Source organism: Sinocyclocheilus anshuiensis, unplaced genomic scaffold, assembly GCF_001515605.1.
Source record: "Sinocyclocheilus anshuiensis isolate Anshui unplaced genomic scaffold, SAMN03320099.WGS_v1.1 scaffold1037, whole genome shotgun sequence".
Taxonomy (NCBI): Eukaryota; Metazoa; Chordata; class Actinopteri; order Cypriniformes; family Cyprinidae; genus Sinocyclocheilus; species Sinocyclocheilus anshuiensis.
Genome location: NW_015555773.1, coordinates 302,601 through 329,608, shown reverse-complemented (window position 1 = coordinate 329,608; position 27,008 = coordinate 302,601). Strand labels below are relative to the sequence as shown.

The following is a 27,008-nucleotide window of genomic DNA, read 5'->3' as shown; positions in this document are numbered from 1 at the left end:
GCATATTTACAGATGAAACTGACCTGCACTTGAAATCCTGAACAGTAATTTTGCTTCTTTGCTCCACCTGTGCGCTTATACAGTCCACTCAATTCTCTTGCATTGATTACTCTGATCTAAACCGTTTGGCGGAGGCGCGGAGCGCGCGCGAGCCGAAGTGCATTCCCAATCACAACTAACCAATTCATGATTTATTAGGGATTTATTATCGAATGTAGAATTCGGAAACAATCGCTTTAGTACATTCGGCAGGCAATTATATAATAACAATAATATTTAAAAAGCGGGCAAAATCAGCTGCCAAGCCACCGGGAATTGTCCCGGTTCTCCCGATGACCAGTCCGCGCCTGATTTCCACAGAGACACACAGAACGTGCAGGATTCATATATTGTCTTTTTGCTGCTGAATATTTACAGTCCCTAGTCCATATCGCGTCTTGATTCAAGTGTACTAACCTACTTTTGATTTATTTGTCCAAATGTTGCATATTCCGTGACATTCCGCGTTATAGGAATTCCAACCAGTCTGTGTTTTCTGCATCGCGGAAATCATAAGGCCGTATGTCTCATATTTTAGAGTAGTCAGAGCAATTTGGGAAAGAAATCAATTAAATCTGCATGTGGATGTGTGTAAATATTCAAATGTAACCCCCTTTGTAATCGTTAACATTTTCATGAGTAACTAATTTAATAAAAAAATTTCTTAGTAACTGTAACTGATTAGTTACATTTATTTTGTAATTAAATTACGTAACGCTGTTACATGTAACTAGTTACTCCCCAACACTGGATAAGAGTAAAGGCCCTTTCACACGGGACGCGTCACGCGGCAAGCGGTGGAATCGCCGCGCGGCTGCCGCTTTCTCTTGTAGTGGAAGCGTTTTGTGCAGTTCAGGCAGTGGTCGCTTTGCGGTTTCGGAGAGGTAACCATAGCTACAATGGTCAACATTACATTTGCATTTACCAAAAACTAAATAAAACATAACGGAAATTTGTGTCTGTGTCATTCTGTCATTAATTGTTGTCTCTTTTTTTTTGTCACAAGTGAAGTTGTTTTTGATGATTTGCCTAAAGCGCATTATTATCTGTGAAGTCATGATTGAAGTAAAAATGTGAATGAAATATAATTTTAAAGGAAAATTGAGAAGATTAATTGAGCCTAAACAATTCATCCCAGGCGCAGGGCTTTGCTGGAAATGCCAAAAAAAAAAAAAAAAAAAATCTTATTGATGTGGTCATGGTTGTTAGTAATCTGTTTACTGATTGGTTGAAACCGACGCGGCTGCCGCTGCCTCTCACGAAAAGATAAAATAGAAGTGCCGTGCCCGTGGACGCGGCAGGATTTTGGGTGCACAAGCACCACTTGCGCTCCGCCTCCGCGCCGCCAGCGAAACCGCCCGCGTTTTGTCGCTTTCCGCATGTCTCCCATTGAGAATGAACTAGACACTCGCGACTGCCGCGTACCGTGTGAAAGGGCCTTTAGACATAAATTCGAAAGCACAAAGTGTTTACTTTTATTTTTGCACACTCAAAATAACAACTAAACATTTGTGATTTTGTAAAATAAAGCAAGTGCATTTAATTAAAACTGTTACTTAAGTCAGATATTTTTTGCATATTTATACCTATACTATGATTGAATTTTATTTTTATGAAAACAAATTTTGTTATTTTCAATGTATCTTAGATATACATTTTCCTAAAATCATCCTGGCAACCCATTTTTGACCCAGGGTTTGAAGCTGTGCCCTAGTTAGGTTAATGCAGAAACTTGTGGACGATGCTCTCTTATAATTGTGGCATCACCGTTTAGTGATGTCATTGAATGTTCCGGACCGCATAAACACATTTCATTACACCAAATACACAAAATAATGTTCTTTTTAGCAGCATCATATGACCCCTTTAAGTTGTATTTTCAGTGTCGGTCACAGCGCCTTTTAATTGCTTTTTTGGATCCAGCAATTATTCATTTACAAAGTAAGCACTGGGCAGGAGGATGTGCGTAATGTGACTGAAACCCATGAACCCTTTTTAGAATTGAAGAAGGATAATATTAGGCGGTTGCTACACAAATGTGATATATATATTCACAGGTGGATGGAACACTTTTTAGTCCAGCATGTTCCTCCATGTGGTTCACAAACAGGTTTGATATTTGTATGTCTTCTGAAATTTGTAATACTGGTCTTAATTGCAGAAATTGCTGTGCAGATCATGTTAAGTCCTCTTCTAATGCTATTTACTATTTATTATCTTTAGCTGGATTGTATTTAGTCTTAAAATATATATACTGTATGGTGTAAATATGCGATTCAGACTTCGATGTTTCCTTCTGCTACACAAACAACATTGCTTTTCCCTAATGGTTTTAAAATCAGACTTGAAATGAACCATGTTTAAATATACAGTTATGGATGAAACATTGCCGATTGAACCTTTAAGACATTGCAAAATATACGAGTGCTTTTTTTCCTGAAAGCCTTTCTAGCATTATCACCAAATTGCCGTCCAGACGTAAACTAATTTTATCACAAATTAATCATGCAAGTAATTGCTTTTCCAAAAACAACTGTAACTTCTAGCTTTGATTGAAATGTACAAAATAAGAGGTTAAAACTACATCTGGAAATTTTCAATATAATTTTAAATACCTTTACTGTCAACAAACCCTACTGCATCATTAATTTTCCTGTGACATTTACAATTGAAGGAAACTGACATTAGCTCAGGTAGACATGCAACTTTTAAACGCTTAAAAACCCTAAAGGTACATACACAAAACCATATATACACAAAGCACCTTTATTGTAAAATAGATTTTTCAGAATGTATTACTGATTTTTTTTTAAGAGTTGGATGGGTTAACAGACTGAAACGTTTCTAAAACCCTAGATAGGCATATAAACATACTCATTCAACTTTTTAACAAGTTCAGCATCAAATAGCCCTAGATTTTTTGTGTGTAATTCCGTTTGAAGTAAATGGTCCATTTAGGGGTTCAAATAGCTCTGACACACTTATGACTCAGCCTGGCAAGTGGTACAAAAACACTAGGCCTCATCTGAAAACAGGTCTGTTCCAACTACATTTTCTAATTTAATTTTACTTGCAGAGAACTGATTAAAACATCATGTCACCTTTTAAAGCACTACTTGTGGAAATACAGCTCTAAATGCATGAGAGTCACAGAACTGCAGTGTTGAGTGTGTGACTCATTGGTGTTCCTTGTGTGAGCATGTGAACACTGTAATAAGTATTGTGAGGGCTTTTTCCCGTAGAGCAGAAACTCACTAGAACTCCCTGAGATTCTTGAGGCTATATTGTTGCATGTGGAGTTCTGACAGATTAATAAAGTCTGGTCATCCAACAGCACGGAGGCCATAAGCCAAGAAGAGGGCCCTGGATAATTTCATTACAAGTGAAAAACGTTTGGATGACATCTCCACCCTGCCACTCTAAATCACTATGAAGTTTTTCCACTTTGTGTTTGATATGTGAAAACAAAATGCATATGTCTTCTGCACAAGGGTAACAGGACACTGTTTTGGTTTAATATTGCAAGATAAAGATTCTGCAATCAAGACTGTTGCTTTGTATGACATCAGTTTGATTAATTACTTACGTGTTGCTTTTTTAAGATAGCATTTTTCTTTAGCGATGTCTTCAAAAAACACTTAGCATAGACAATAACTTAAGTTCAAAAAATCAACAAACTGTTATTTTTGTTTAAATTCAAGGCCAAAAATGTTAATAAAGCATCAAACAATTCTTAGAATTGCACGTTGGCACAGTTTACAATGTGCCATGTTTGGCAGAAATACTAAACACAGATGAACAATTTGTTTCTTGCTGTAATCTCACAGGCTTTCATTTTGGACAGTCTTCCTTTAACAATTCCTTCAGATAAAAAGATATTAAGTGAGCTTTGATGCCATCTAAAAGGGTGATCGTCTTTCTACAGTAATATCGGATTTTTTTCCTTTACAAATTGAGTTTCCCTGGAAAGGTACTGTAATTCTTAACCCCAGCAGACACTTCCTGGCTCATGTTAACTGACAGCTTCCTGATGACACTTAAATCAGATCAGTGTCTGGGCTGGGTCTCTTGCAGGAGATTACACCCCTGATTGCCTTCTTAAAGATGGGGGATAAGAGCAGAGCCCCCACAAGGCCGCACTAAACACAGACATGATGCAATAACTCTACTGGCAGCTTTTAAATCCCCCTTTCCTCTTCTTCTCATGAGATACAGCTGGCCTCATCCCCCCCCCCTTCAGCTTTGAGTACTCATTTATAACGACTCCTAAAGGAGGTCATGATTTCTTGTAGTTTAATGGGCAATTTTTGGCCATTCTTTTGTGTGTGCCTTTGGAAATACTTTGATTGTGATTAGACATGCAACTGCATTTGAAACATGTAGATAATTACGAAAATACAGAACGAATTGCAATTAAATAAACGGCAGACTTCATAACATGTTGCAGTCTAATAGAAACAATATTTAGGGCTTCGCAAATGAGAAAGTATATAGCCCTAACAAATGCATCCGTGCTTGGTTCACATCTGTGTGCTGTTTGGTCAGTTTAGAGTTTGCCTTTTATATATATTTAAGTGATGTATAGCATTCTTCTGTTTCGTAATCATGTTTTTTTCTGTCAGTTATTGCTTGTTTTGAGGTCTTTGCGAGCTTTTTAACTTGAGTGACTTGAGTGATATTCTGTTTTAAGCCTCACTGATTCCACAAAATTTGTTTATAGCTGTAATTTGATGAAATTCCACTCTGTCTAAAGTGATATACTCAGTAGTGAAATGAACAAAGCCTGATATGTGCCACATATTTGTGGTGCCGGGCACATTTTAAGCTTTTGTATTTCTAAAGTGTCTGTGAGTCCTCAGACGACAAAAATCAAATGAAACATAACAGAATAATAATGGGACACCGGGGTGAACTCAGCTGAAGAATGAAAAGACTGAGACAGAAAAAAAGGTCTGCGGAAAAAAGACTCCCTGACCAGTGTAGCAGCCCATGAAATTGAAGTTTGGATGGCTGAACGTCTTTCAATTTTTGGAACTGTTCTGGAAAAGAGGGAAAATTGATTGTTGCTCTCCACTTTAAAAGGAATTGATCCCTACAATCAAAATATGGCTGACGTTCTTGGCCGAGTTGTATGTTGGCACTGTGAACTTTGCTGTTGGGGCTAACATGTTTGCCCAGATAACTGAGAGACAGCATATTTGATGTGAGACAGCTTTGCCAACCACTTTAAATACCTGACCCAAACTTCAATTTCAGTAAGACTGTGTATACTTATACTTCATATTAGGGACTTGCTTTAGAGGTTATATACACTATCAGAAAAAAAGGTACAAAAACTGTCACTGGCACGGCACCCTTACAAAAGGTACACCTTTGCACATTTACCCCTAAAGGATGCATATTAGTACCTAAATGATACATATTTGTACCTTTTAAAAAGGTACCACTCTGGTAATGGCTTTTGTACCTTTATTTCTGAGAGCCTACAAGCAATCAGAAGTGTATGCAAGTATGTTCTGGAATCTCAGCATGACTTGATTCCTGATTATATTACACTATATAAATAAACTCAGGTCTTCTAAACTGAGGTATTCTATAATGTTTAAGATAAATTATTTTGTTTTGTTTTGTTTTATAACCAGTAGTTTCTGTGGTGGGGATTTTCACTGACTCTTTCCATAGGTGGCGACAAGAGAATTAGTTGGTTAGTCTTTAATCAAATTAGTCTTTAAAGGGCACTGATTATGCCCCTTTTTACAAGATGTAATATTGGTCTTGCGTGTCTCCAGAATGTGTCTGTGAAGTTTCAGCCCAAAATACCCAACAGATCATTTATTATAACAGCTGGAAAATGTCATTTTTGGGGTGTGTCTAAAAAAGAGCTGTTTGGAGTGTATCGCTTTAAATGTAAATGAGCAAATGTCTCCAGAAGAGGGCGACGCGTATACGTCTCTTTGCATTGCATATCTACAGCAATAAACAGCAGGTAGAAGCAACATAACTGAGGGCGAGAGAACCTGTTTAGCCATACATATGGGAAGCCAAATGACCTGTCATCAGCGCGGATCAATTGACCGAGCCACGCGACCGAACGGTGTGAAATAATCTCACAAGCGCGGCGCTGATCAGTTAAAAAAATACTTAATGTACAAACACAAATACGGTTATAACACTCAGCACTATAACGACATGACATTCACAAAGGAGTCTGAAGTGATACACGTGCTCTGAGAAGCACATGCTGTGGGTTTGTTTGTGATTATTTTCATTGACAGAGCAAAATAGATAGACAATTATTGGCAGTCACAGAGTAGAGCCGTTGCGAGTCTCTGAGTAACATGATTCGATGAGTCAAAGATTCAAAGACTCATTCATAAAGGTAATTACTTTTCGCCACCTACTTGCGCAGTGATGTATCTTGCAAAACGAGTCACTAAATAGTTCCAGCAGCATGTTTGGACTGTGAACAAAGATTCAATTTTGTTTAATTTTGCTTAAATCTAAATCAGAATTTCTGATCAAAATCAGATCACAAAGCACTTAGGTTTAAATTTAACTCCACTTATCTGAACAACTTTTAAGTGTCGAAGGGATGTTGAATTGACCTTGTGGCAGCTCAGCTCTCTGTGAGTAGTGGGAGGAGAGATGGAAGAAAGGAATGTCTGCATGTTTTACAGAAAGAGAGTAAGAGAGATAGAGAGAGAGGGAGTGTGGCACCACTTCACTGAGCAGAGTAAATAGTAAAGAGTTGTGACTGGGACCGTCAAACTACTTGGACACAGAGAAGCACAGCAAACACAGGCCACCATCTACAACAATGAATGACATCAAACTGGCCCTGCTGGGCAGTGAGGGAGCAGGCAAATCTGGTGAGTACTCATCTTATACTCTATGTAGTCTGTACAGTTTATATGCATATATCTGTCTTTAAGATTAACTAAAACTTTACAGCACTCTTTAACCCATGTGCCGGTTGCATGGTCCTCACATTTTCAGTTGGAAATCATCCATGTGTGAGCTGTGTAGTAATGTGTGAGACATTGTGTCTGCCCTCTACAAACACTGAAAGCACTTTGTATATTGGAACAGATCAGTAGTGAGGTCATGGTTATGCAAGTCATCTCAGAGGGAAATTAAAATAGATGGTTGTGAGAGGCAAGTAATTGCTGAAACTGGGGAAAGATTATTTTTTGTTCCACTCAGAAGCATAGGAACATTTAGCCCTTCAGGCTGCATACCTGTGCTAATGACTATTAAGTGTTTGGGAAATGATGACGCTATGTCCCCTGAGAGCGAAACTCTAGTTTAGCGGGGATCCAAATGACCAGGGTGAAGACAGAACTGAACAACAAGGAGGGGTCTATTGTTGCACATTTGAGAGGAATACGAGTTGAATCCTGACTGCTTAATGGTTTATATTTGGGTAGAGGGATTGAAAGCAGCCACTGAGTGCGCATTTATGCATGGAAACTCAAGCCCCGATTTCAATGAGTCAATGAGCCAGCATAGCTTCATGGCTCAAATATTTAATATAGACCAGGTAGTGTGCTCATGGAGAAAATGTAAGTTTTTCCTGTGCCAAATATGCACCAGCGTTCACTGTAGACTGGCCAGGTCTTTGATGAGGGGCTGGACTTTGACCTTGTGCCCTCTCTACTTATTTTAAGCTGTCATACGAGTCATTTACATCAAGGCTTAGGATGATCAATCTCAATAAGTGACTAATCAATCATCTCCTCTCTCTTGTCCTCAGCGGTTTTGGTGAGATTCTTGACCAAGCGATTCATAGGAGAATATGCATCAAATACCAGTAAGTACAGTCTCACATGCACATTTAATAACACAGCCAGAACTTTACTCATGTGTTCATGGGTTTTATCTGCCATTATGTGTGGAATATTATTAAATGCTGTAATTCACATAACACAGCTTTATTGTTCATTTAATAGATGAAAAACACAACTGCAAGCTTAGGCAAGAGGATGTCCTTTACATACAATTGGAAATAAGGATGCAACTGATCTGAGTGAAATGAGTAAAAGGATTAAAATGACTAAAAATAATAAATTTATACAAAGCTTTTTGCAAAAAAAGTGAGAACTCTCTAAGAGTACAGTGTAAAATAGTTTTTTCATTTTTTTTATAGAAAAATACAAATTGTTGTTTTAGTGTCATGTGTTATTCTAATGGTGTTTTGTTCTATATACACCATATTTACAATGACTGTTTACAATTAACTGATTCATCATGTTGCTTTCTCTTTTAACACCTATATTATTACGGTGGTTATCAATACATTTTAAGGTACAAAGCAAATTTTGGTACTTGTAGTAGTTTGGTAACATAACTGATTTGTAATGTACATTTATAATTTGTAAAATATACAGGCATGATAATGCCATCCTGTAATTGTCTGCATTTTTTACAGTGAATTTCTGGCAACCACAGCTGCTTTTTTATCATACATTTTGACAGTGTATTTATTTTTGATTTAATGAGCTTTACAGGGATAGTAAAAATGCTGTCATAATTGACCTCATGTCTTTCCAAACCTTTATGACTTTATTTATTGAACACAAAAGAAGATATTTTGAAAAATATATGTTTTTCCCCCCATTCAATCAAAGTCAATAGGGTTCAATTTTGTTTTTACTCCTTAAGCTTTCATTATATGGACAAAGATGTAAAAATATTCTTCATAATATCTACTTCTGTGTTCCACAGGAGAAAACCATACAGGAAAGACATTAGGCTGAGTAAATGATGACACAATTTTCATCTCTAAATAATGAATGTTTACATTGATTTTTAAAAGGCCACACTCTGTGTACAAGCAGGGCTGGTGTATGTTTTCCTGTTGTCTAGTTCCTAAAAGTCCGTTCCTTCCAATCATGCCATGGATTTTTGAGGCTCCCAGTAATCACTGCACCTCTGATACAACTACATGTGTATCACATCACATGTACTCAGTCTCTTCTTTTATTCCCTTGAATTTTATATGAGCATCTAACAGTCTACCTTGATTTCAGGGGTCCGATTTTATGATGTGCACGTTTGTTTTAATACCAAGGTTTTTATCCAACATAATTTTTTGCAGACTCCTTATACCATAAAAGGCTCTCCATTGATGGAAGACAGTTGAACTTGGAAGTCTTTGATCCATGCTCACAGGTATGTGTTTATTCTTTCATAACGGCTACCCTGAGCTCATGGCTAGCGTTCATACAAACACTGCCATAGGGCGACATGCTCAGATATAACTGCTTCTTATGGGAAATGCATGTTGTGCTCTGATGGGATTTATGATCTTTCCCTGAAGCAGAGTATACAGTGAAGAGCCTTTGAAAACTGAGCCTCATGTCTTACAGCTGCTGCATCTGGGAACTTTTACTTCGCCAGTTGTTGTTTTACTTTGATTTCCAAAACTGAATTCATGAGATGGACACCTTTCTACCCTGTAACTAAATGCCTGTGTGCATACAGCCAACACTGGCAGTCAATCACTGCATCCAAAACAAAAACTTCTGGTAGAGATCTAGTCAACTCTAAACAAATGAAACAACAATCCGCTATTCCATTTTGTCAGACGGGACTTTGCATGAGCATGTGTTTTTGACTGTGTGCCCCCCACCCCCTGGCAGAGTGAAGAAAGCAAATGTATCCTAGAGGAACCACTGGACTGGGCTGATGGCTTTGTGGTGGTGTACACCATCAGTGACCGTACGTCCTTCCTAAATGCCAAAAACATCCTGGCGCAGATCAAAGAGAGTCGTCGAGAGACCTGTAAAGGGTGAGTCAGAGACTCTCCAGTGACCTTTTGACCTTTGTCTGATGTTGACTGGAATAGGACGAAGGAGTTTTAATGAATTAATGAGGACCATTTGCAGAACAGAGTGGAAGCTTCCTGCTTGGATCTGTGCACATCTGTAAAGGACAGACTGGGTCACATCAAATAATCAAAAGAACTGTCCATGTCCGCACGGTTTCCAATGGTTTTGATAACTGTATTATGACCAGCAGGCCAAAACTTTCCATTTGATTCCATCACATTTATAGAGAAATTTAAAAGTCTGGATGGTTTAGGTTTCACTGGTTATTTGTCATTTGAAAGTCCTTTGAAACAATAGTAAGTGAGCATAAGACTGGGCATCTGGAGTCCATTAGAACTCTGAAATGGGCAAGGAGATCACTCATGGGTGGTCAGAATCCAACATGTTCCTTAAAACCGGCTTAAAATTTGACACTTCAAAAAAATGCAGCAAGTGGTTGTTCTTGTAACATGAAGTTTTAGCTTTGCAGCAAATTTCCAACCACATTGTGACCATTTGATTTTTTTTTCTTTGTCAATTGTTCCACTTGTTCCAATTAGGACACACACTGTGAGAAAAGAATCTCAGTGTATGAACATGTGCCGTAGTATTATTAAACTAGATTATAAATGTATAAATGTAATTATAAATGTATTCCTAACCACTATTTAATTTACTTAATAAATCATATGGCCATGTTCGGATCACAAAGCAATTTTCTCCTGAAAGCAAATAATCTGATTTAATTTCAATAGGGAGGTTCCCATCTGCCTGGTGGGTAACAAGCAGGACTTATGCCACAGCCGCCAAGTGAGTGAAGAGGAGGGCCGCTCTCTGGCCCAGGAGAACAAATGCCTCTTCCAGGAGGTTTCGGCAGCTGAGAACTACCTGGAGATCTCCAACCTCTTCACAAAGCTCATCCGCCATGTGATGGAACAGCTTAAGCATAGAGGCGACCGCAGGCGGTACAGTGGCTCCAAATCCATGGCCAAGCTCATTAACAATGTCTTTGGCAAGAGGAGAAAGTCTGTTTGAGTGAGTGCAGAACATGAAAGAGCCCAGAAAAGAGCAATGAGTCAGTCTTCATTGAATCAGTAATGGAGATTTGTCCCTGTTAAACCTGATGTCCTTGGAAAGGTTTTATGTGTATGAATAGAAGTATGGTTTGATACATAGTGCAAATTCAAATTCAAACCACTATGAAAAATCCCACGCAGCCAAGATCATCATATAGAGCAGTGGTTCTCAGTGGTACTTTTAGAAGGGGGAGAAGCCCCTTCTCCCTCCCCATTGTCAACATTATTTGACGGTCCCATTACTTTTCCAGGTGTTCATGATTAACTGAAGTAAGTATTTTTACTAATTTTTTTTTTTACTCAAGATTATTTATTCATTTACATGACTTTTCCAACATGAGGCCCCTGATATAGAGTATAATTAGCAAGGGTAAAGAGGTACTAGTTATAAACAGTTAAAGGGGTGGTTCATAAAACCAGGAAATCATCAGCACGTTTATTGGAGAAAGGACAGTGCGGTATAGAATAAAGGTAAATTATGTGAAAAATACTATAATAATACAATTATATACAATAACGTATACAAAATACAATAATTATGTTTTTTTTTTAAACGAAGCATTAACACATGTTAGACTGCACCCCATAAACACAATCAAGTCTATAAAAAAAGCAGTCAACCACCCCTTTAAAACAAATAAAGGCATGTGTGTATATAACACTATTGGTTTACAGTAGCTGACACAGTATCCCAATGACACATACTTTGCGGTTCGCATTACCATCTTTGCATTTATTTGCATAAATAATTTTAGTTCAAGAGTTACATTTATGGAATGTGTTTTTCTTTAGAAAGAAAAATCTCTGCCTTATGTTTCGTTATTATTTTATGATTGTTCTCTTATCTGACTCAGAAGAGTCAGAAAACCCAAAGCTACTTTTGTCTTAAAATTCATATTTTTGTTGACATATACACCTCTTGATAATATTTTCAATATCTTTGAGAAGAATGGGGAATGTTTGCAAATTCGTGAAGCTTTTGCTTTTCTCTTGAAAGAGTAGCACACATTCTTTCCCTTGCTCTCTGAAAATATTTTAATGGCATGAGACCGAGTTTGCATCAAGGAATGCACAACAAAGTTGAAGTGAATTTCATATATCGAGATACTGTGATGAAGTGTAAAATGCAGGTAAATTACCTTTCTAACAAAAACCCGTGGCATAGGAATGAAAATAAAACTCTCCCGCATTCCTTCCGTAGCATTCTCAGGGCCTCTTTTTGAATAAAAACAATGAACTGCAGCCTTTTCCCGTACTGTACATTGCAAGAAGAGGTTTGTGGGCCCTTGGGAATGACCTGTGTAAAAACACATTCTGCTTTAGGTTAATCACAAAAACAAAGTAAAACAAGCTTACAAGAAATGTTATCAGAACTTTGGTGACGAAGCGATATCGTCCTCTTTTGGAAGGCCAAACAAAGTAGTTTCGCTTTCACAACTAAACACACAGAGTCTTCACCATATGGCGGCGGCAACAACAATACTACAGCGAGAATAAAAGTTACGCCTTCTTTCTTTGCGTGAACATTTGGGCGGCGTTATGCAAATCTTCCCACATCGTGACGTAGACATGTGGGGACGTGTTAGAACGAGCCGTTTTAGGTAGGCGTGGCTGACTCTTAACTTTTATAAAGAATATCTCTTTGGATTTGAGACTTTAGTCTTTGCAACTTTACAGATCTTCTTTATGCACCAAGAGCTTGTAACACTCCAAAGAGAAAGGAAAAATTGAAATCGCATCATATGACCCCTTTAATGTTCTAGCAAGTTTCTCTCAAAGTAATGAAAAAGAGTTATTCCGGTAATGTTAACAGAATGTTCATTCAGAGTTATCTGGTCTTTACTAATGTTCTCAAAACATTATTTCTACATCATTCATGGAATGTTTTATTTCGGAAATGTTTAGTTGGATTTTCATCTAACATTTTTTAAAATGTTGCTACTTGTTTCAGCATATTCAGAGAACATTCAAAAATAATATGCCCATAATGTTTGGAAAATTATAAAATGGAATGATCCCTTACCGTTCATATAACAAAACAAAAAAAAGTTTTTAAAGCATTTAAAAAAACTGGGCATTTCGAATGCTCAGAGAACATTTTCATATCTTAATGGGAATGTTTGCAAAACGTCCTTTGAGCATATTTTTGTTAGCTTGTGTTGCATTAAAATACAATTCTAGGGCTGTCCCATTGTCAAAATTGTTCCACAATGCACTGTAAATCACTTATACCCTGCTTATATACTGTCATGGTTCATGTCTCACGATTCAAGAGAAATAGTGGATGAGTGGATATGTCATCATGCCACTGTACTTTAACAGCTACTGTGAAGACGCATGCTAAACAACACAAATCATACTAGAAGGGCACTAGTCCTGGAATATAATACAGTGATGTTGTTGATAAATACCAGTGACATTTATGCGTGTTTTCAACAGTTTTCAATCAGTGCCCCAATGTTTAGTGGCCCTTGCGAGTGCCTGAATTTGTGTTCACGATATACTGATTCACAACCTATAGGGAAATGGGGAGTGTAATGGGACACAGCAGCAGAAGCCATGAAAGACTTCCAAAGAAATTCAAAGAATCTCAGAAATATCAATAAATTTAAAGTTGTCCATGAAGAAAAGAGGTAACATTCTTTTGTGCAAGGCTGCTTATCAGATGAAGGACAAAGTAAACAGAATTTACTGCTGCTAAAGTTACAAAATACAATACTGATTCTACTTTTCAGTTGATTGTTTAGGTACCAGTAATGTCATGTCAAGTTCAGTAGTTTGTGTGATTAGCTTAAGCAGGTTGTGTTTGTCTATTATTGTAACTTGTTTGAAGTGCAGCTTTATAATGCAGAATTCCACTTCATATTGTAGAGAACTTTTCTTATAACTGTAGCTAAAGTAAAATGTGTACCTTGATTTTTTTTTAAATGTAGTAACATGTTCACTAACCTAATAACCTACTAATAAAATAGTTACTTTTTTTATTATTGTTACATTTCTTTTATAGTTAATAAAATATGTGTCTGCTTGGACACTCTTATCATACAGTTGAGGTCAAAAGTTTACATTCCCCTTTCAGAATCGGCAAAATATTAATTATTTTACCAAAATAAGAGGGATCATACAAAATGCATGTTATTGTTTATTTAGTACTGACCTGAATAAGATATTTCACATAAAAGATGTTTACATATAGTCCACAAGAGAAAATAATAGGCTAGTTGAATTTATAAAAATGACCCCATTCAAAAGTTTACATCCCAATGATTTTTAATGCTGTGGTTACCGGAATGATCCACAGCTGTTTGTTTTTTGTTTGTTTGTTTAGTGATAGTTTGTTAATGAGTCCCTTGTTTGTCCTGAACAGTTAAACTGCCTGCTGTTCTTCAGCCATCCATCTTTTCACACTGAGGACAACTGAGGGACTTTAATAGCTGCATATGAGTCCCTCAGTTGTCCTTAGTGTGAAAAGATGGAACAAATACACAAATATTCTGCAAAACCAAAGAATTTGTGGGACCTGGAGGATTTTTCTGAAGAACATCAGGCAGTTTAACTGTTCAGGACAAACAAGGGACTCATGAACATTATCCCTAAACAAAAAACAAAAAAACAGCTGTGGATCATTCAGGTACTGTAACAAAACAGTATTAAGAATCAATGTAAACTTTTGAATGGGGTCATTTTTATATATTCAACTAGCCTATTATTTTCTCTTGTGGACTATATGTAAACATCTTTTATGTGAAATATCTTATTCAGGTCAGTACTAAATAAACAATAACATGTATTTTGTATGATCCCTCTTATTTTGGTAGAATAATTAACATTTTGCAGATTCCGAAAGGGGGATGTAAACTTTTGACCAACCTGATATGTTTGGAATGAATCTTCTCTTACTGTGTCAAAGTGTTGATCTAATTTTTCAATCATGTCTAAATTGACTCTATTTTCACATGAGTGCAACTTTTGTTTTGATTTATATTAGTTAATTGGCAATGCAGCCATTTCAGTTTTTAATACCATACCTGTTTTTTAAATCACCTATAGCTAGATTTGTTGGTGTACTCTTACAAGCAGTTTTCTTACCATAGTGACCTATTATAAAATGTACATATCATGTAAATTGAACTTAATGTAAAAAAAATTATGTTATGCAACACCTTATGAGCTCTGAGAAACGAATATACAGTATGCTCTCACTTAAAAAAGCATTTCTTCAGAAGAGTATGCCACTTAAGTCATGAACCTTACAGGAGCTTATGATCCACTAGATGGAGACAAACACCTAGTACTTCCTAACCGTTTTAACCAGCGAAAACTAAAAGAGAAGCACATTTTGTGACTGATCAGTGCCAGCTTTTTGACTTATGGAAGTTTTTGTTTAAATTGCATTTAAAAACAGTACTTTATATAGCATAATATTCACACACATTTTTAAATATTAAATTGAATCAAAAGCGAGTTAAATAATTTCCTGCAGATATTTCAGCTTTAGCACGAGCAAGATTAAAATAAACGTCTTTAAATAGGCTATGCCACGATATAACACAATACCTATTAAGTGGGCGTAGCACAAGCCCCAGTGATATTCTGCTGTGCTTCAGTAAACTGTACTACTAAATCCGTCTCTGACTATGCAGCAGCAGCATACTGATCCTAGAGACATTTTCCGTGACAATCATGTCGTCTGCCCAGTGTTTTTGGTGGTGGTTCGGAATTATTACGGCCGAATACCGAAGCAGGAATGAATGACTCATTTGAGTCAGTTAATTTCAATGAACTGCTCGAACTGTAGCATAACAGTCGGAATCGGTTCGCGATTCAGTAAGAATCATTCGACGCACTGAATCGTTTTGTCCTTATTATAAAACAACACTGGATGAAGTGGAATATTTATCTACAATATATATATTTTTTAATCAAATCTGCAGATAGATCCTGCCAGCGATGGAGATTTATTAGGCTGCTCGTGCAGCGTGCTAACATCTCATCCAGGTAAAGACATTTTCAAACGAAAATAACAAACAGTACACGGAAGTACTTAAACTTAAAGTACCAAAAAATGCATTGCATATTGCATAAACATTGCATATATCTTGCAAATATCATGGCACGTGAATATGTTAATCATTCAGAATCAGCACAATAGTATTTATCTTATTGTGCCCAAGTAGGCTACTAATGAAAGGCTATAGAAACACCCCTGGTCATGACATGACAACAATAACCTATAACAATAGGATTCATGCTTCCAGTTACTGAAATTGTTCTTCACATAACTGCAGTGTGCAGGTGTCTCGTTGTTGGGGATGTCCCTCACACCACACCGTAGTTCGCCCTCCCTCCCTCTCGAGGGAGGAAAGTTTGGACAACCGCAAGTGTCACATCTGAAATTCTCTTGCATCAAGGATTTCGATGACCTATAAGAGGCATAACAGCGGAAAACACCTTCGCAAACGCAACAACTCATATGAAAGGTAAGTGTATATTTATAAAAGCGGGTTGTCTTCATGTCTCGTGAGCTTTCACTGAAGAGGAAGCGCGAGTTGGCCAAGCGCTCTATGTTGCCATGGCAACGAGGTCCGGCGCGGCAGTGTAATTTCTATCTCCTAAATCGCACCTAAATAAATCTAACTCGACCATTTCTCGCGGAAAATACAATGAAGATGTCTCTGTAGTCGCATAATGTAAGTAGAACCATTATGCTGAAAGCTTTATGCTACTTTAATTCTGTTTTTGCACCTCAACACGACTAAAACAACTTTTGAGGAATTTTGCTTGGCTAATAACTAACGTTATCCATTAGACGTGAGAAATTAGAAGAATAAAGAATACAGAAATACGTTTTTTTTATTCTGTTAAAAAGCCAGAAAGAGAAGTAGGCTATATGCAGTTATGTTTATAAAATGAAGTGCTCAAAAAGAAGGACTTGATTTTAGCACACTCAGGATATAGTCACCTAGCCACTCCATACACAAGCATAGTGGGTGTTTTGAAATATAAGGGAGCAATAAAACATCTATTATTATGCAGGTTCTATGCCAGATAATTATATTTAGCTGGAACAGGTCACAGGGAGTTAATTGCTACTTGCACGAGATTTAAAAAGTAGGCTATATGCAGTTATGTTTATAAAATGAAGTGCTCAAAAAGAAGGACTTGATTTTAGCACACTCAGGATATAGTCACCTAGCCACTCCATACACAAGCATAGTGGGTGTTTTGAAACATAAGAGAGCAATAAAACATCTATTATTATGCAGGTTCTATGCCAGATAATTATATTTAGCTGGAACAGGTCACATGGAGTTAATTACTTGCACGTGGGTTAAATAATTATTGGCTTTAAGCTACTGAATATTGGTTGCCGTGGTTGTGCCAGGTCTCATTTTGTCCTACAAAATAGGCTTTGTCTATGTTGCAGAGTGAGGTATGAACTAATATTTAGTATAGTGTCATTCTATCATTCTATAAGCAAATACGGTCAAATTTATGAGATAGGAAAATATATATATTTTTTAAAGGGGTCATATGATGCTGCTAAAAAGAACATTATCAGATCTTCTTTATGCACCAAGAGCTTGTAACACTCCAAAGAGAAAGGAAAAATTGAAATCGCATCATATGACCCCTTTAAATTAAATAAGATCAAATTCTCATGACATATAGGCTGTGTCTGAAAGCTGAAAAAAGCTGCCTTCTCAGGCAGTAGCCTATAGGAAAGTATCAAGGCATGCCTGAATTCATTGTTTACATCACATCCTGTATATTAAAATGCCTTATCTGGTTGGATTTTGAAGCGTAGATGTGTCCATCGCTTCCTATGATATCCCAGTCTATGTGGTGTGTGGGTTGGCAGTTGGTGGAAAGAATAAAACTGATACAGCAACTGAAAGGAGTAAATTCATTTATTTATATATTTATATGTCAATGTTTTTATTTTATTGAACTTCGAGAAATAAAAGCTAAATAAGTATATTTAAGTAGTTACATAAAAATAGTTGTCACTATTTGATTTTCTTCTAGAACGTTGCAAATGATGTTTGGGTGCCTTGGAAGCCTGGCTGAAGCCATTTTCCTTTCAAGGTACATTCATATGCAAAATACTGCCTGTCATTGAATAAAAAAGAAGCAAGGTAGCTTTGGTCAGTTTTGGACACAGCCACAATGTTTTATAAACAGAACTGGTCAAATATTTTCTGTATACAAATAAAGGTTCTTTCTTGGCATATGGTTGCATGAAGAACCTTTAAAGGGGTCATATGATGCGATTTCAATTTTTCCTTTCTCTTTGGAGTGTTACAAGCTCTTGGTGCATAAAGAAGATCTGTAAAGTTGCAAAGACTAAAGTCTCAAATCCAAAGAGATATTCTTTATAAAAGTTAAGAGTCAACCACGCATACCTAAAACGGCTCGTTCTAACACGCCCCCACCTGTCTACGTCACTATGTGGGAAGATTTGCATAACGCCACCCAAATGTTCATGCAAAGAAAGAAGGCGTAACTTTTATTCTCGCTGTAGTATTGTTGTTGCCGCCGCCGCCATGTCGTGAAGATGCTGTGTGCTTCATTGTGAAAGCGAAACTACCTTTGTTTGGCCTTCCAAAAGAGAACGATATCCGCGTCGTCATGCCTAGAGCTGATCCGTGCTGGACGCTGAGGAAAAACATCAACTTTGCGCTGCCAAAAGAGGACGATATCCGCTTCATCATGCCTGGAGCTGATCCGTGCTGGTCGCTGAGAAAATACATCAACTTCACGCTGTGGATCGCTGGATCGGCTTTCACAAGTGGACGAAGCGGAGTCCAGCCTGGGGTCGTCACATTTGGTTGCCGCAAACCCGCCGGACGCTCCTTCGTCGAATCCGCCGGCAGCGCGACGTTCTCAAGCCCGCCTGCCTCTGCTCACTCAAGCTGGCCTCTGCTCACTCTAGGCCTCTGGCCTCTGCTCACTCAAGGCCGCGGTGTGTGATGCTGTTTCGTTGTGAAAGCGAAAATATTATTCTAATATGTCCATTTGGTGCTCAAGAAACATTTCTTATTATTATTGCTAAAAACAGTTGTGCTGCTTAATATTTTTGTAGAATCCGTGATAAAAAAGTTCAGGATTCTGTGATGAATAAAAAGTTCAAAAGAATAACATTTATTTGAGATCGAACTCTTTTATAACGTTATAATAGTCTTTGTCACTTTTTATCGATTCAATGCATTCTCACTTAATTTAGTTTCCTTACAAAAAATCTATATATAGCAGTGCCACAACACCAAAATACTACATAGCTAGTGTAGAAGTGATACGGCAGAACAAAAGAGGAAAGAGATTTTTTTAAAGAACTACTGTTTATTAAAAATAAGTGGCATTATTTATGTTTGTGGATTAGTTAGTTGTTCACAGAGAAGGTAGGCCTGGGAGATAAAATGGTATCGATATTTATCGACGGTACACCTTGTTCGATAACGATATAAAAAATGTTCGATATAGTGCACGATATAGGCACGTGCTCTGAGTGACGCAGACAGCACACACAAACATGAACACATGCTGAAATTAGTGCTGTGACTGCCCGTGATGAGGAGATTGTGAATAAAAAAATGAATGTATAGTCTAATTTAAAATAAACATTTGCATTTGAATGCAAAAATAGTACGTCTCACGCAAGAGATGTATAGAAAGCCATGTACAATTAAAAGAGTTTAAACTTTTAGAAAACACGTCGCGAATTTGTGGAGGTTTATTCCTTTTCACTGAGTCTCATATTTTTTTAAATACAATCTGAGTGAATGGCGCCCTCCTGTGGCCTCGGGAGACAAGCCAAAAGTTTCCTTAAGACCTATTTAATTGGCATATAAAACATTAGAAATTAGATATTTGTTTATTTTTTATTGTGTGTTTGACTGTTAAAACAAAAAGTAGTTGTTGTTTGTCTCAACAAATTGGGTTAATTTAAAAATACAGTGGTTATGAGCTTTGTAAAAATCGACGCCTTTCAGAAAGGCGGGGCATAGAGGAGAAACAATAATGTACAGTATGTGGGAAATAATGTGCTTTTTGAAACTTAAACCACATAAACACATTTAATTACACCAAATACACAAAATAATGTTCTTTTTAGCAGCATCATATGACCCCTTTAAAAATGGTTGTTTTAGGATTTGCTTACTGGAAGTTTTTTTGGGAACCTAAAAACGTCTTACGACCTTTACTGCTCTGCCCCTTATGTAATTCAAGCAGATTGTATTCCTATAGAATATTGTTATTGTAAAGTGCTGTAGATTAATCTGGATTTCACACTGAGCACTTCTGGTTTTACACTGTCACATAGCCTCAGGGGTTTCGCTCAAGTCTGTTGGCTTTTGTGCTTCTCTGGCTGACTTTTATTTCACAATGCCAGGCGTAACTTGAGTGCCCAGTGGTAGACACTGCTTGAGTCTGCTCTGTAAGAGGAGACAGGTCTTTCTCAGGTGGTTTTAGTTGCTGAGGCTCTCACTGATTTTCCACCCCAGCAGGCAATAGCACTTGGCCTGTAAGACTGAGGTTTCTCCTGACTGTGCACTGTCACATATTGATAGTAAGATCAAGTAGGATTTTTTTGTCTGAAGCAGACACTGTACTCTGTGCTTTGGCATCAGCAATCTACATATTATACTCTGGCACCTGTCTGGTGAGGTTTCTCGCCCAGACAGTGTGTCCAATGAAATGGCTTCCTGTCCAGAGTTAGTTTATAGTCTTTATACAGATAAACATGTTTTATTTATTTATTTATTTTTTATTTTATTTTACTTTAGACTGCTTAGTCAGACTATAGGCTTGCACATAGTATCTCATCATCCAAGAACAGACATTTTCTTTCAAGTGCTCTCAGAAAATCTGTAACTTGTTGACAGGTTGTCAGTCACACTATCCACTTATATGCTTGTATCTCCTTATTCAGACGTCTTCATCCCAGCTCCCTTCAGTCATCAGCTACACAAGGGAGCATGTCAGCTGTTGTATGGCTCTTTCTTAGGAACATTTGTTATCACGTATGAACAGGGCTGCATGATTTGGGGGGAAAAATCGAATCATCATTTTACTGATAAAAACTGTGATTGGGATTTAAAATGTGATTTTAAAAAAGAAAGCTTCAGGTTATTTTATATTTTATAGGGTAAACGTACCTATTAAGCTCACCAAAATCTACATTGAGACATTTTTAGTGCACAATATATTGGTTTCAGTATAACAAGTTATGTTAAAATAAAATATTAATCTCTCACACAAAAATATTTAATTTTATTTTAAATGACAAAAGCATTTCAATTAAGATATACATCATTAACTGCAAAAAGTCTGTCTGTGCTTAATGGGTACATTTTTGTACCCTTTAAGCACACCCCTGTTCCCATTAAGCTCACTTCATGTTTTATTAAAAATTCTTGTTTATTTGAAACAACCTTTTTAAAGAATAATTGAAAAAATATTTTTTTGAAGGTACAAAGTCAATCACAAAAAAACAACACTAAAATCAAGCAACAAAAGGCATTCAATTAGGGCTGTCGTGATTCGACAATTTTTATTCGACTATTCGATTTTTTAAAATCCTCGACTTCATTTTGCTGGCGTCGACTAACCGGCGAAATACCGGAAGTGGCGCATTTCACGGACAAGAATCCATAAAACACATTATTACCCTCACTCTGAGTTTACACGTTTTGATGTCCACATATTCATTTAATTACAGTGGCTATAGCATTTCTGACCTAAAGAAATGGCCAAATATTAAATATTAAGGGGACATTTGAATTAAATGGTGCTTGGTCAATATTAAACAAGTATTAGATCGCACAGCAATGTGTAAAAAATAATCATCAGGCCGTTGGCGCCCTCTGCAGTCATTTGTTGTAATGCGTAATGTACATTAGCTCTATTGTTTATAAAAAATAAGGAATGTTACAGTTTTGTTCAATAAAACCATATGATTTCTTGCTTTTGATACTTTATTTGAACTAATTATTATTGCCTCATTGCTATTATATATGTATTTTAAGAAATTTTAAAGGCTATTGTTCACTTACATCTATTTTTATTACCACAAAAAATTAATTAATTAATTATAGGGCCCTATGAAATCCGTTTTATTTCCAAATTCTTTTTTTTCCCCCATTTTAATTTTTCTATACTCTGTTTTAATGGTTAAATTAAATTGTATTAATCAAAAAGCCTGTCTAATTAATTGAGTTTTACAGTTTTATCTTTACCAAATTCTGTTTTCCATTATTTTCTGGATTCCATTTTAATGGTTCCATTAAATGTTAATAATCAAAGGCATCTCCAATTAATTGATTTTAAGCTTTTTTTTTCTTCTTTAAAAAAAGGATTTCATAGAAATTTGAATTTCATTTGGTTTAATAAAATATAGTTTCATAAAATATTCTTAAGTAAAATTGTTGATTTTTTTGTGTGGAAAATTAATAGTTTAGATGAATCGATTAATCGATAAATTAGTCGACAGATTAATTGAAATAAAAAGTCATTAGTGGCAGCCCTACATTCAATTTGATCAGTTATATATTCATAGTTCAATGTGGAAGAGCTTAAAGAGAGCACACTGAGCTTAATTGGAGCAGCAACAATTTTTAATATATTTTATGTAATATATATTAAAATGACAAGATTTCGCAAAATAAATAATCTAGGTTATGTATTAAGTTTATAAATATTTTATTATGAACAACTATTATTAACAATATCTATGAAATTATACTTTTTCTTATTGATGTCACACTAAAGCTGTGATTTCATAGTAGTGCACCCTTTAAGCTCACCTTACAATATGAAATCTTTAAAAATAACAGCACTGTAAAACCACAGACCAGCAATAAACTGTCAATTTACAATATTATGGATTTAAAAGTACAAGCCAGTAAAGCCTGTGAAGTAATATATTAGCGTAGCACACAATCTTATACAGCTAGTCAGCTAACTGTGTTCTGTAGCATCTGTGCTATGTTGTTAAAACTATCTTTTGGATCTAACTGTAAGTATTTCCTACAGCCAAGTTCCAGGTTATAAAATGCTAAAGTATAAACATTGATCTCTTAATTTTACAGTAAGGATTTACCGCTGATTACAGAACCGGCTTCACTGATAAGATGCGCGTTAAATATCGCATGCGATTTATCGTGCAGCCCTAGTAAGTAGTTAAACTTACCCAAAATAAAGGCTTAAACGTCTAAAAATGCACATTTAAAGGGCTTCTCTTTTGGTGAAAGTTTTTAGACAGCTTTCAAAATGACCGCCAGACAGTGTGAACACATGGATACTCATATCTTGGTGTGCAATTATCTGATTGACTTGAAATTACAGGAGGTATATAGTAACAGACACATCAATTGGTTAAGACATCAAGTATGATAATACATTATTTTGTCTTTTTATAATCTGAGCTCAAATATGGAAGTGTGCTTAATGGGTACGTGAGCTTAATAGGTACGTTTACCCTAGTCATATTGATGTATAATCACAAAAAAATGTATTATATATCAATATGACTATATTAATAATAATAATTATTACTATTGTTGTTGTTAAGTTTATTATATTAATAAATAAAAATGATAGACAAACAAAGAAATAGTACTATTTTATTATATTGTGTAATTTATACATATTATATTATACTTTATTTTATATATTAAAATAAGAAATAGTACTATTGTAGTATTTTACTATAAAATAAAAAAATTGTATTTAAGAAAAATAATAACACTTATGATACTAATAATATTGTAATAATAAAATAATAATAAAAATGACTAAACAAAATTGTTTGTTTGCTTTGGCTAATGCGATTTTTCTCCTGCCCCTCTGGAGGTCTATGCATGCTACTTATTTATTGTGAACCAAACTGCTCTGAGACACTGAAAACACCAGATAATGAGCTGCTCATGTATAAAAGAACACAATGCTGTGCTTCGCTCTGAAACAAGCAGCATATATTTATTTAATTAAATTGCAGCCGTTGTAATTGCCCTAGCTATGATCATAAGCTGATCCTGAATAATCTTAATTTTGGTGCTTATCCGCCCAATTTACTTACACGTGATTTGTACCCCATATGACAATGTCATACTAGATGACCACCTCTGCGACCATCCAATTCCAGAGGTGGAACCTAAATGAAAATACCTCCTGAAGGCCTTTGAAACATTCATTTGAAAAGATTTGCAGTCATTCTGACTACCAGTTGATTGGTAGTGCTATATTGTTTTTACATACAAGACAGTAATGCATGCCAATCATCAGAACAATGCCATGGTAAATGCTCATAAGGATGTGCTTGCTTGCTTCCTTAAAGGAACACGACACTATTTTTGAAAATAGGCTCATTTTCCAACTCCCCTAGAGTTAAACAGTTTTCAAATCCATTCAGCGGATCTCCGGGTCTGGCGGTAGCACTTTTAGCTACAGCTTAGCATAGATCATTGAATCTGATTAGACCGTTAGCATCTCGCTCAAAAATGACCAAAGAGTTTCGATATTTTTCCTATTTAAAACTGGACTCTTCTGTAGTTACATCGTGTACTAAGACCGACGGAAAATGAAAAGTTGCAATTTTTTAGGCTGATATGGCTAGGAACTATACTCTCATTCCGGTGTAATAATCAAAGAACTTTGCTGCCGTACCATGGGTGCAGCAGGTGCAATGATATTACGCAGTGCCTGAAAATAGGCTTATTGGAAGTTACCTAGCTGGGGACTATTTTCAGGCGCTGCGTAATAGATAAGGAAAAATAATAATAAATAGAAAAAATATCGAAACTCTTTGGTCATTTTTGAGCGAGATGCTAAGGGTCTAATCAGATTCAATGATCTATGCTAAGCTGCAGCTAAAAGTGCTACCGCCAGACCCGGAGATCGGCTGAATGGATTCGAAAACGGTAAACTCAACTGTTTAACTCTAGGGGAGCTGGAAAATGTTCAAAAATAGTGGAGTGTTCCTTTAAGGTTTTCATTTTTAGTTTATTTAATTATAATAACTCTGTTTTGGATGGCAAAGTTTTAGCAGTCACTTACTGAAGTTTATAAGTATGTCTGAATAAGAAATTTTTTATTATGTGTTTAGAATGTTTTACTCACCTAACAGTAATCATCTGATACTACAAATAAATTAAATACTGTATAAATATGTAGAAAAAAGTATTAATTGAAAAAAAAACTTTATGAACTTTAAAATTTGAATAAATAAAACTCTAGAACCACAATACAGTGTCTTTTCTCATAGATACTGTACATGAGTTGCAGGTGCGGAAACCAATCCTCTCGACTGGCAGGGAAAGACTCCAAGAATATATTCTAAGGTGCCGTGCTGAAAATGAACATTGAATTCATGATCTGTTCAATGGACAATCATTCCAGAGCATGCTTTGAGCAAACAGGGCACCGTTTCAACATGTAGCCAATACATACCATAGTGGATGTGCTGGAGGGACTGAACTGAACTGTGACAGCTCATCCTCAACACATATGAGGAGATTTCCACCCGGCTTGACTTAAGGACCTAATGTACTTAAAATTCAATTTGTCATTAGGCAGACACCTTCTTATCTAAAGGAACTACCAGCATGCTTAGAACAGGAACAAATCCCCAGAATAAAGTAAGGGTTAAGCATTTTGCTCAAGGACACAGTGGCTAAAGGTGATCGCCATAACTCTTGGCTCATGCATCGCACCTTGCGGGCTTTGAACCTACAACCTTTGGGTTAGCAGGTCAGATCTTTAACCATCAAGCTTTCACTAACCTTTTGTAGTTTTGCCTGAACTGAAACACTAAATAACATTGATGGAACACTACATCATCATCTACTCACGTCGCCCCAAACCCATTCAACTTATATTTTTCAACAGAATTGCATTTTCCTCACGCAAATACTTCAGAAATCTTGAAATACAAACGAGTCACAATAACTGTAAAAAAATGTTTTTCAAAGTTAGAAATAAATCAAAGATTATCGGGGTATGTTTTATAAGTAAATACTATTTCTACTTAAAATTTTCCCATTTATTTCAATGTCGTTTCTTTGTAATTATTAGTGAAATTTACTAGTAATTTCTGAGTGAAAACTGTTTCTACATACATTTTTTTTTACTAATTATTTTTAGGGTGCTTTTACATTGTGTTTTTGTCTGTTTCAGAGCTTGACAGCCCTTGGTCACCATTCACTTCTCATTGCATGGAAAAGAGCAGCTCGGACTTTCTACTAAACATCTCCTTTGGTGCCTCACGTAAGAAAGAATGTCATACGGGCTTGGAATGACATGAGCAGGAGTAAAAGATTTTTATTATTAAAACCGACCCTACAATAGTTCACATATTCTAATTAACTGAGTGATGCTGCATATTTACAGTAAGTGAATGAACCTGGCATTCTCTCTCATCACAGCTGCACTCATGTGTCGTTGTTGACTGCTTGTGCATTTGAAGGATCCTTTATGTAAGGTGGCATACACCATTCCGCCAGCCTGCTTCAACAGATGCACAACACAGACTGTCTGTATGATATAATGTCAGAAGTATCTGAAGAATGGTATTTGGATTTAAATCAACAGCCTTAGGCAAGGCACAGGAACATCTTGGGCCTCTTCTGTAAACATAAGGCCCCCACTCCAGAAGGAAAGCAGAGATAATGCCACATGAAGAGCTGTAAAAGGAGGATGCACATTCATTTCATTTGTGGTTAGACTGAGAATGTCAATATTCTAGGTATGATGAGAGCAGCGCATTATGGGTCACACTATTCAAACAACATTTCAGGGGAAATTACAGAATACAAGAATGAGAGACATGCTTCCTTTAGAGTGGGTGGATGACTGACATATGATGGAGAAGAGATATAGGAGATGTCTGTACAAATATGGGTTGCAGAATTATTTGAATAACATTAAATAAAATAAAGAAAAATGGGAATTACATTTAAGTATATCTAAACCAAAAACAATGTAAATATTTATAGGTCTTGATTTAGCAACTGCCCCAAATTAATTACATGAACTATATTAAACAACATTAATAATCATAAACTAAAAAATCTTGGGAAAAAAA

General features: G+C 36.2%; 2 protein-coding genes across 3 annotated transcripts in view; both read left to right on the top strand.

Moving 5' to 3' along the window:
- The first annotated feature begins 6,850 nt into the window (after nucleotides 1-6,850).
- LOC107674441 (ras-related and estrogen-regulated growth inhibitor-like protein) lies at nucleotides 6,851-10,960 on the top strand. Its single transcript, XM_016468418.1, has 5 exons — nucleotides 6,851-6,908; nucleotides 7,793-7,849; nucleotides 9,137-9,210; nucleotides 9,681-9,829; nucleotides 10,604-10,960. The coding sequence occupies exons 1-5, from the start codon at nucleotides 6,857-6,859 to the stop codon at nucleotides 10,881-10,883; spliced, it is 612 nt and encodes a 203-aa protein (XP_016323904.1). The 5' UTR covers nucleotides 6,851-6,856; the 3' UTR covers nucleotides 10,884-10,960.
- Nucleotides 10,961-15,903: 4,943 nt separating this feature from the next.
- Nucleotides 15,904-27,008, top strand: part of LOC107674434 (serine/threonine-protein kinase 33-like) — a 29,668-nt gene continuing 18,563 nt past the window's right edge. For both annotated transcript variants that reach the window (XM_016468406.1, XM_016468405.1), the window contains exons 1-2: nucleotides 15,904-15,922; nucleotides 16,220-16,404. The gene's annotated coding sequence lies outside the window, so the exon portion shown is untranslated. The remainder of the gene's footprint in view (nucleotides 15,923-16,219; nucleotides 16,405-27,008) is intronic.

What these genes read in the sequence shown, in the direction of transcription:
- LOC107674441 (XM_016468418.1), top strand. Translation starts at nt 6,857, where the DNA reads ATGAATGACATCAAACTGGCCCTGCTGGGCAGTGAGGGAGCAGGCAAA. An exon ending in AGAATATGCATCAAATACCA is followed by an intron (nt 7,850 to 9,136) that starts GTAAGTACAGTC and finishes AATTTTTTGCAG; the next exon opens with ACTCCTTATACCATAAAAGG. An exon ending in CGTCGAGAGACCTGTAAAGG is followed by an intron (nt 9,830 to 10,603) that starts GTGAGTCAGAGA and finishes TAATTTCAATAG; the next exon opens with GGAGGTTCCCATCTGCCTGG.